General features: G+C 43.2%; 1 protein-coding gene across 2 annotated transcripts in view; it reads right to left on the bottom strand.

Moving 5' to 3' along the window:
• The window catches only part of LOC133521545 (microtubule-associated protein 1A-like), a 132,180-nt gene that overhangs the window by 1,688 nt on the left and 119,302 nt on the right, over window positions 1–11,190 (bottom strand). For both annotated transcript variants that reach the window (XM_061856567.1, XM_061856569.1), the window contains 3 exons: window positions 9,755–9,928; window positions 5,104–7,802; window positions 4,088–4,190 (listed from right to left, as the gene is read on the bottom strand). In XM_061856567.1, the coding sequence (XP_061712551.1) occupies window positions 4,088–4,190; window positions 5,104–7,802; window positions 9,755–9,928 (2,976 nt within the window). The remainder of the gene's footprint in view (window positions 1–4,087; window positions 4,191–5,103; window positions 7,803–9,754; window positions 9,929–11,190) is intronic.

The raw sequence follows: 11,190 nt of genomic DNA, 5'->3' as shown, positions 1-11,190 counted from the left end.
TGCATATTGACAGATATTTCCATGTTGTATCACCAATTGTCTATGATTTAAAAAAAAACTAAAAGTCTGTTGTCAATTTATGTCATTCATTCAAATTGTTCGCGGTTTATAAGGGGTTTATTTTAAATAATATTAATAATGACTATACCGAGTGAGGTCCGCAACGCAAACTATTATTTAACCTCTTAAATAATTACGATAATGTGCGAAGTCGACGTGAAGCGTTGTATAACGAAAAACTGCTATGTTTACTAGTCGTAAACAATTTAGTAGGTTGGTGCTCTATTAATATTTTGATGCTTTAAGTACTAGTTCTAACATTTGCCTATAACTTTGATTAAGTACGTGAATTTATTAATACCTTAATCTCATGAACAGGACAAGTCTGTAAAGAGACGGATAAACTAGAAGTTCTGGAAAATATCAATAAAATCAAAACATTGGAACGTAACGAGTTACTGAAAGCTAATATTTAGAAGAAATCTGTGGAATGACTAGTAAAATGATATAAAAATATAAAATATATAAAAATATCTTGGCGAAACATGTCTATACAACGTGTCCCAAAACTCAACGATAAGCCGGCACCAGAGGATGGAGCTGCTTATGATTAGTCGAGAAAAAATAAGGAAAAAAATATATCTCAATTATTTTAGAAATTACAGAAAAAAAATGAAATTCATCGATAATCGACATCCCTAATGGTATTTTTAACGACCATGTCACAAATATTCAAATATTACTGTTTTTTTTTTGTTTTTGGAAACTTAAGTAGCCCTGCTATCTAACACAGTTCTTAAAAATACCATAATACATGTAGTTTTTACACAAAAAATAATCAAAATTCATTTTGTCCCTACAATTTTGAAAGATTTTTTCTTACAGTCCACTTTCAATCATCATGGTGTAAAAAAATAGTATCGACACCACTATGGCAATTATTTTCAAAAGTTGACGCAACTAACCAAGATTCCAAAATGGTATAATACTTTAGGAAACCTAGTCACAAAAAAAAACAACGAATTTTTAAACAAGAATCGACATTATTTAATGTTGGCGGTAATCACTTTTACTGTACCCAAAAAAGGATTTTTGTTGTTGAAAAATGTTGAATAAATGCAAAGAAATGGTACAATTTTTTTTCCTTTTTTTTAAATTCATTTACTACATTATTAATACTACAGTAAATGTTCAAATTGCCTGCCACCAGCATTAATACAGACATGACATCGCCTTAGAAATGATCGTTTTATCCGTCGTGCATATCTTCTACCATTGATATGATCCGCAGCTTGTGTGATTTTTTGGCGAAGCTCGTCCAATGTTGCTATGGGTTTTGAGTAGATTTTGTCTTTAAGACAGCCCCAGTAGAAGAAGTCCAGGGGGTTCAGGTCGGGCGAACGGGGTGGCCACAAGATAGGACCAAGTCGCCCGATCCAACGCCCTGGATACTCTTGGTTTAAGTATTCTCGCACTGCACGGGCATAGTGAGCTGGGCAACCATCATTTTGAAACCACATGTTTTGTAAATCACGTAAAGGCACGTCTTCTAATAATTCAGGCAAGTCGTTTTGTAAAAAGGTCAAATAGCCATCACCATTAAGGTTTCCTTGTAACTCAAAGGGTCCAATTACATTTCCATTTAAGATGCCCGTCCATAAGTTAACCTTGAATTGATACTGAGATTTGTCTTCTCTCATCAAGTGCGGATTTTCATTGCTCCAACTATGTAAGTTGTGTAGATTTGAATAGCCATCTTTCTTGCAGGTTGATTCATCCGACCATAGAACTTTGTCTAAGAATTGGGGATCTTCCCTGTGCTTTTGCAGCATCGCACGGCAAAATGCGACCCGATGTGGATAGTCCCGCGGTAGTAACGTCTGCACACGCCTGTAGTGATATGGGTGAAGTCTGTGACGTTTTAGAATTCGATGTGCAGAACTTTTTGGTATTCCCGTAGCTAGTTCTATGGCACGTACCGAGGTAGTTGAATCGTTTTCTATTTCATTGAGAACTTCTTCATCGCGTTCCAATCTAGGTCTTCCAGTGTGTCTCCTGTCAAATGGTAAACGACCTTCCGCAAAGGCTTGATGTACATTAATAAACACTCGATAATCCGGATGTCTTTGAACATTTGGGTACCTTTCTCGATACAATCTGCTAGCAGCGTTAGCATTGCATCGGCATTCTCCATAAATGAGATGCATATTAGCGTATTGCAACGGTGTGTACGGTAGCGGCATGATAAACGCTAAACAATCCAGAATACGGAAAAAGTCCAATACACAAAACACAATCACAGTCCAAAATAATGCCAGGTCAGTACAGTTTGCAGATCACCAGTCCAAAAAGCAAAGCCAAGAGTTGTTAGTATGAGAGCCACATCAATTAATACGGAACGGTGCACAGCGAACAAAGGATCAGAGTGTACTGACTTGAAAATTGTATTAACTACCCACATTTTCCATTGAAATTTTAAAACTTGCAACAACAACCCTTTTCAAAAGTGATTAATATCAACATTTAAAAATGTCGGTTCTTGTTTAAAAATTCGTTGTTTTTTGTTGTGACTAGGTTTCCCAAAGTATTATACCATTTTGGAATCTTGGTTAGTTGCGTCAACTTTTGAAAATAATTGCCATAGTGGTGTCGATACTATTTTTTTACACCATGATGATTGAAAGTGGACTGTAAGAAACAATCTTTCAAAATTGTAGGGACAAAATGAATTTTGATTATTTTTTGTGTAAAAACTACATGTATTTTGGTATTTTTAAGAACTGTGTTAGATAGCAGGGCTACTGAAGTTTCCAAAAACAAAATAAAAAAACAGTAATATTTGAATATTTGTAGACATGGTCGTTAAAAATACCATTAGGGATGTCGATTTTCAATGAATTTCATTTTTTTTCTGTAATTTCTAAAATAATTGAGATATATTTTTTTCCTTATTTTTTCTCGACTAATCATAAGCAGCTCCATCCTCTGGTGCCGGCTTATCGTTGAGTTTTGGGACACGTTGTATATGTCTTTGTACTTTACATAGAGGTAGAAATTACGTGAGCTGACTTTGAGTGCATATGAACGTATTTTAACTTATTTCCTTAGGTACCTTACGTGTGTACAGAAAATCATAAATATTTTCTAGTATGAAAACTATAATTCCTACTACACAAAGTGTGACCAGCCCAAGATTTTTTTAATTTCCCGCCAAAACATTGTGTAATATTTCAGTAGCCAGACTCTATAGACATGACCCTTATTCATAAAGCTTTACAAACCTTAAGTAGTTAATTAATTTTATCCTTTTCCTACAAATACATAAGTTAAAATAATATATTAAAACAAATGATTAATAGCCGTATGATATAAGGAAATGTAAATCACTTAAGATGTTTAAATGTAAATTGAAAACGTTTCTATTAAACAAAATTAAATTACCGCCACAATAAGCAATAAGAGGTATTGTACTTACATATTAATTAACTAGGCAACAAGCTAACCCATCTGTATTTAAGGGAGGTCCCTCTGCCAACAAACTGTCTTGCAGTTTGGCAGAAGAAATTTTTTAAAAGGAAGGTTTTTTTACCGGAATAAATGTTTTATTTTTTATTTTAGCTAACTGAGGTTCGTAGCACGTTTGTGAATAATCGGGTCAATTCTGGATGATATTAGCTCAGGACCGGGACAAGTGGCGTACTGGAAGAGAGGCATATGCTCAGCAGTGGGCGATAAAAGGCTGATATGATGATGATTGTGAATAACGACAATATTCGCAAAATTCATTATTCCCACCTTTAAAATCAATTTGTTACCACTGGTAACAACTGGAAATAATATATAAATAAATATTGAGGGTAGTATTTAATATTTCCACAGTGGACTCAGTAAACTGCTCTTATAATACTTTCACCTTAAATTCGCATTTGGTTTTAATGTATTTAGTTTTTTAACTATACACAAATAAAATAAATTCAATACTTAAAACATGCCTTAATGATTATGACCAGGTGAAAATATCAACATCAAACAACAAAGCTTATGAGTACTAGCTGCTGCTACAATAGAATTTAAAGATATACCCTACCTTAGCGGGGGCAGTCCTGGGCGGCGCGGCCTTGGCGGTGATGCGCTTGTTGGCGAGGTCCTTGCTCTGCTTGTCCAGCGCGCGCGCCCGGGGCGCGGCAGCCCTGCGGGAAACGGTACTTACTTAGCGCAAGTGTACAATCTTACCAAATATTACTATCTAAGCGAGAATCTATAAGGCCGCGGACTGGACGCACGCGGCGCGCGGGGCGGCGAGCCGCCGCCGCTGTCGTCCAATACAGGTTCATTTATGCATTTGGTTCGTGTTGCTTGGAATCGGTGCGAGCGGTGACTCGCGCCGCACGATTCAAATGAACCTGTTTTGAACGATAGCGGCGGCGGCTTGCTGCGGTGCCCGTCGCCCCGCCTGCGTCCAGTCCGCGGTCTAATAGTGTACATTATTACTAAGGCCACGGATTCAACCTAATGTATGAACGGCTTTGATTAGTCGCTCGCAGTGCCGCGCGCCGCTTACGTCCAGTCCGCAGCGTGAGGCCAGGACATATACAGTGATTTTTTCAGGTGGATACTATGTGGAAATTAGAAACGATTGAAGATGAAGGAAAACTGTTGGAATCATTAGTATTTTCTTTTTGTGTTAATATTTTTGAAATAGTTAAGATTTTAGTCAAGCGCGAGTTTTCCTTTATCCGGAAAATATTTTTAATGTTTCATGTAAGAATTATATTTGTCAAGCGGACCCCAGGCTCCCATAAGCCGTGGCAAAATGCCGGGACAACGCAAGGAAGAAGAAGCAGTTTTCCTATATTTTATAAATGCAGAGCAGAAGTCCTATTTCGGCAGATGACTGATGTAATTTTTTTAAATCGTTATTAAAATATAATCTTAAAACTGATAAACTGCCACAACCAAATATATATCTACTATTTCTTTGAAGATGGTTAAAAATTATCAAAAACGTACGGCGCTCGCGGTCACTAACCTTTCGCAACGGAAAAGATCTTCAGCGACGAAGAATGACGCATAGGAAACTCATAGAGATTTCATAGTACTAACTTGGGGGCCGGTGGTGCCGTCGCGGGAGCGGTCGCCGGGCGCGGCGCGGGCCGCGCGGCTATCGGCACCCTCTTGATGGGGGCCGGCGCCTTCGCGTCGCCGTTCGTGAGTGGCTTCTTCTCGGCCGGCTTCACCTCTTTGGGCTTGGCGGGCGCGGGCGCCGGGCGGGGCGCGGGGCGCGCGGCCGGACGCGGCGCCGGGGCGGCGGGCTTGGGAGGCGCGCGGGCCGCGGGCGCCGTGGCGGGGCGGGCGGCCGGCGCGGCGCGCGGCGCGGCGGGCCGGGGCGCGGCCGCGGCGGGGGCCTTGGGCGCCGAGCGGGGCACGAGGGCGGCGCGCGGCGCGGTGGGCTTGGCGGCCGCCGGCGGCTCCTTTGCGGGCAAAGACGAGCTCTTGACGGCGGGCCGAGACGAGGGCTTGGCCGCCGTCGAGGTCGTCGTCGCTTTCGACTTTGCGGCCGCGGGGGCGGCGGGGGACTTGGTGAGTGACGGCCGGGAGGCGGCGGGGCGTGCGGCGGGCGCGGTCGCGGGCTTCTTGCCGGCGGAGGAGGGCGCGGCCGCTTTCGTCGCAGATTTGGGGGTTGCGGTCGTTTTGGGGGCGAGGGATGCAGCGGTCTTCTTCGCGGGGGTCTTCGCCTTGGCGGCCGCGGCGGCGGTCGCGGCGACGGCTGTGGCGGCGGCCGCTCCTACGGCGGCGGCGGCGGCCGCGGCCGCGAGAGGGGCGTCGGCGGGCCCGGCGACCGGCGCCTCGAGTGGCGGCGCGACTAAGTCGACTGCGGGCGTCGGCGGCGGCGTGCCGGCGGGCAGCTGTACGGCCTCGTCGATGATCTCGCTCGTGACGGGGACGCAGATTTCCTGCGCGTGCGACTCGGGAATGCCGATGTCTATATCCGTGATGAGGTCTCTGTGTGATTGTTCGGTGCGCTCCTCGGGGACGATGTCGGGGGCGGGGCCGGAGGCGGCCTCGGGCGTCCGCGTTCGGTCCTCCAGGGGCGTTGCGGCGGTCTCCTCGCGAGGCAGCTCGGGCGTGAGGCGGTCGCAGACGGGCGGCGCGGGCGACGGCGCGGCGGCCATGGGCGACGCGGTCTCGGGCCGCAGCTCCGGCTCGGCGGGGAGCGGCGACTCCGCGGGACCCGCGGCCTCGGGCGCGGGCGACTCGCTCGGCGGCTCGATCTCCACCGGCAGCGGGGATTCCCTCGGAATCTCAGACTCTACGGGGAGAGTCGATTCGACGGGCAGCGGGGACGCCGCCGGGAGGGGAGACTCGGACGGCAGGGACGGCTCGCTGGGGAGCGGCACCTCCGCCGGGAGCGGCGAGCGAGCGTCATTGGTCGGGAGCGGAGAACGACTGTCTTCGGTCGGGAGTGGCGAGCGAGCGTCTTCGGTCGGGAGCGGAGAACGACTGTCTTCGGTTAGGAGTGGCGAGCGAGCGTCTTCGGTCGGGAGCGGAGAACGACTGTCTTCGGTCGGGAACGGCGAGCGAACGTCTTCGGTAGGAAGCGGCGACCGGACGATTTCAGTCGGAAGCGGCGAGCGGGCGACTTCTGTCGGGAGCGGCGACGGTGCGGGTGACTCGGCTGCGAGATTTGAGATGAGATCAGTCTCCGCGGGCGCGGGGGAGGCGGCGAGCAGCTGCTCGTGGTGCGGCGCAGGCAGCGGGGAGGCGGCGAGCAGCTCGTCGTGGTGCGGCGCGGGCGACAGCGGCGCCTCGCTGGGTAGCGGCGACGCGGTCGTCTCGCTCTCGTGGGCGTTGGCCGACAGTAGGTCGACGTCCTCGTGTAAGTCGTGTGGCGTCTCCGCGTCCTGGGGCTCGATCATGTCCTCGGGCGGTGCGACGGCGTCGAAGTGGTCGTCGATCCTGTCGTAGTTGTGTATTTCAGCCTTAACGTTCTCTTGGAGCTCGTACGCCGGCTCCGGGGTGACGTCGCCGCGGTCGGCGGGCGCGGGGGACGGCGACAGGTGCTCGTTGGAATGCTCGTGATTTTCAATAGGGTGTGATTCGTGCACGTCGTTTTCCAATAGATTATCGGTATGTTCCGGTCGGTGAGAGAACTCTTCGAAAGGAGCGTGTTCCGCCTCTACGATTACGTTTTGTGTCTGTGGGGGTTCCTGGGCTGACTCGGGGCGAGAAGCGGGCTCGCAAGGAGTCTCCAATTTACACTCCATTTCGACATCCTGTGACGTTTCCTCCTGTGGTGTGATCGCTCGATCCGAAAGATCCTGAATATCCTCATTGAAACCTAATTCGGAGCTCTTGCCGTCGGGTATTTCGGGAATCTGCTCGAACAGGAGCTTGTGAGATTCGGGCGTGTCCGTCTGCATGACGTTATCTTGGGGCGGGTGGTCGATTTGTAGATCTATATTAGGGAAATTTTGTAGGTTGTTCGAGTTGTTGACGTAGTCCATGAAATTAGCACCCTGATCGAATTGGTCGTTGTTGGGTAGGGGGTGGTCGTTGTCGGGGAAGGGCCTGACGTTCTCCTTGTTGTCGTGGTGGTCGTTGTCGTCGTCGTCGGCGTCGGGCAGCGGCTGCACGGCGTTGAGGTCGACGGACCCATCAAGCAGGCGTTCGCAGGTGTCGTCGTCCTTCTCCTGGTAGAAGCTCATGCTCATCGGGTCTCGCTCTTTGCTCTTCAGTCTCTCTAGTAACTCTTCATTGTCGTCTGATGCGAACGGGTTTGTTTCAGAGTGTGCTTGGAATACCTGTAATGAAGACAAAGGAGGGAGGTGTAATTACTTACAAAGGTGTATAAGAATGTCTTAATTATCATTTTGGCATATTGTTAGATAAATAGAAAAAAAAAAAAAAAAATACTGTGTAAATTCTGGTACCAGTCTCTAGTCAAGGCCTTTATACCGGGCGGGCCCTGTAACAGGAGCTGTAGGCTCTATACTTCTCAAACTGACCATTAATTGTTCAGCAATTTTGACGAATAACTTGTGTTTTGATTTTTAGTACGAACGAAGATCCAATGTATTACGAATTTTGTTATGGGGGCCATATACCGCGGGCCAGGAGCATATATCGTGTCATTGCCTCCCGGCTGATACTTTTGTTTCATGATTTTGTTATCACTATCATATAAAGGTAAAGCGCTTATTTTATACATGTTCATGCGAGCAGCTGACGTTCTTTCCATCGCGATACAACCGGCTGACGATTTTGTAAATTCAAAATTTCATCTAAACTATCATCTGACAAAGTATAAAAAAAATTTTTTTACGTGTTTCGGTTGCTGGTATCTCTCGACTAGCCAAAGTAGCGGCTGACGTTCACGAGGGTTCATCATATAAGCCGTTAACCACTATACGAGTTATCGTCCGGGAGGCGATTGGTCATGGAAATTAGTTCCTGGCTCGCGGTCTATTATGTTTAAAGCGTGACAAGCGTTTCAATTACAATGATGATAGCGTACATTGAAATTAATTAGTATGGAAACTAAAGTCTTTTTTTTAAAGTTGAACAACTTTTACAAAAGAAAGAAGTCGAGGACTACAATATATGTTTTAATTATTTGTTCATGTAACAGGGCCAACCTGGTATATATACTAACTGTTGTATATAATAACTGTTGTAATGATTAGCTGCATCCTTAATGTTTACAGGAAACAGTAAATAAAGTAAAATTAACTGCTTAAAATAGGAAGGCTAACCACTTTAGCATTAAATAAAAGCAACTTAATATTTTTCACTTACAGTCATGTGCAAACCTAGAATGTTTTCTAGCAAAAAACGAGAGATTAATAAAATGAAATTTCAACAAGCCTGCAACAAGCAAAACAAATCAATAAAAAAGATTTAAAAGTAAATATTGAGTTAAAATAACTCACCAAAATGTTACGAGAATATAAATCAAATTGTCTTATATATTTTCCCTATTTACAGTAGGTACAAAAAAAACAAACGACTAAAGAATGCAAATCGGTTATAATCATAACCGAAATAATCGGATATAACCGTTTATTTCGACAAAATGTCATAACCGGTTATGGTATTTATGACTTAAATTCCATGAATTATAATTTTTGACATTCTTGTAAATTAACAACGAAAATATACCACATTTACTTGCCTTATTTAAAAAATATTTTCATTGAATATTGTATCACATCCAAGGTCATATTTTCACCTTTACTGTCTTTTGCGTTGTATTAAAAATGAAGACTTATACTCACATTCTCTAATACTGTTCCTTTATTTTTGTATATTTTTTAAATTACTTGTTTGTACATTTATCATTTTTTGTCGAAAATAACCGTTACTGATTGTAACCTATTATCGGTTATTTTTCGGACATAACTAAAACCGGTTATGAAGTTTGGCCGGTTATTGCAATCCCTAGTATGTACCCTTAAAAATGACTAATATATTAAAGAAGATAGACTACTACTATTTTCTTAAGCAATGTTAGATCTTCTCTACAGTTTAGGTACTATTATAATACATATTGATTAGTAATGTTGATATTTCATTTTGTCAATCTTCCATTTTTGCTAGTAAAATCTCTACTAAGACATTACTTTTACTGTTTCATTGTTATAATTGTCTAGGCTTTATATTAATGAATATGTTGGACATAAAAAAAATCCCAGTATTACAATTAAAACACTTATGACGTAAATGAAATGCGTAATGGTTTAGTGTGTAAACTAACCTGTATATTACAGAAATCAGTGGTGTCTTTCTGTATTCTGTCGAAGTCCTGAATTAGACTGATATCCTTTGCCTTGTCAGGCTCCATGCCCACACTGAATCCAAAGCCGAGACTGTCCAGGGTGTTCTTCTCATTCCCATTCAATTGTTCTGTTATTCCATCAATTGATACATTCTGAAATTATATTTATAATTTAATACAACATGGTAAACTGTATGTTGCTCTTATATGTATCTAAATGCACAAATATAATTTTAAGTTAATAAAGTCCCATTTCATAGTAAAGTATTAGGAAGTGCCAATTAAAATTTTCGTTATAAGTAAGTCCTTAATTTGCATTCATGTTGAACAAATAGGTATTAAATAACAAATGAGTTGTTTCAAACATGAGCCCTGCAAGGGCGTAGCAATATTACTTAAACTAACTTATTGCTAATACAAATATAATCGTTATTGTAATCTTATTCCATCTTAAAACTTATCATTTAAATATTCGTATTCAACAGTGTAATAGCTCTTGTTTATTAGGGTTTCTGTACAAATAGGTGTTCTTTTTTTCTTCCTTTATATTTTGTGGTAGTTTATTATTTATTATATATCTTTATTTTGTGTTCTATAAAATGTGGTTTACAACTATCAGTTTGTTTTATATTTACGAGTATGGGGATAAGTTTTTTTTGCAAGGTGAAAAGGGAGGGAGCATCTGTGCTGTTGCCCCATAGGATTATTCCATAAGAAAACCAGGAATAACCGTATGCATAATATGTTGCAAGTGCTGCTTGAAAGTCGGTGGTTTTCTTTATTTCGCAAAGTGCATAAGTAAATTTTGAGAGTTTACTTCGAATGTGTTTAATGTCCGATTTCCATGTTAGGTGACTATTTAATTTTCATGTTATGTGACTATCTATGACTATTAGAGCTTGGGATCATAGGAAGAGTCTTATAAGCACTTAGATTTTTATTTGGATGTGTATGTTCATCAATATATCTTTTAAATAGGCGGGACCACGACAGAGCGAGCATACGGTGTAGACGAGCCTCGGGCGAGGCGGCGCGCGCGTTATCCTCGCATGAGCACGCCGCCTCGGCCGAGGCACGTCTACACGGACCGGTTTGCCTCACGCTTATGATCGCTCTGTGTGGATCTGCCTAATAAGAAATCAGTACGGAAAGAAAATGGTAGGTAGGTAACAAAATTTTGGGCTCTCACACAAAATATCATTTTAAACCACTGTGAGTGGCTGAGTGCTACTCCAGATGGACTAACTAAATTCTTATTTAAAAAATCTAAATAGGTACTAAGTAGGTACTATTATAAAAGACTAAATATTAAACCTAATCAACAAGATTTTCAATTAATAAAAATATAACTACGGCTATAATGTGACCGTGGTAAGACAATCTAAATGGCAAAGGTATGAGCACAAGCAGTCAGG

The sequence above is a fragment of the Cydia pomonella genome, chromosome 9 (genome assembly GCF_033807575.1).
Source record: "Cydia pomonella isolate Wapato2018A chromosome 9, ilCydPomo1, whole genome shotgun sequence".
Classification (NCBI taxonomy): domain Eukaryota; kingdom Metazoa; phylum Arthropoda; class Insecta; order Lepidoptera; family Tortricidae; genus Cydia; species Cydia pomonella.
The sequence above is the reverse complement of the archived record's forward strand: the minus strand, read 5'-3'. Positions and strand labels throughout refer to the sequence as shown.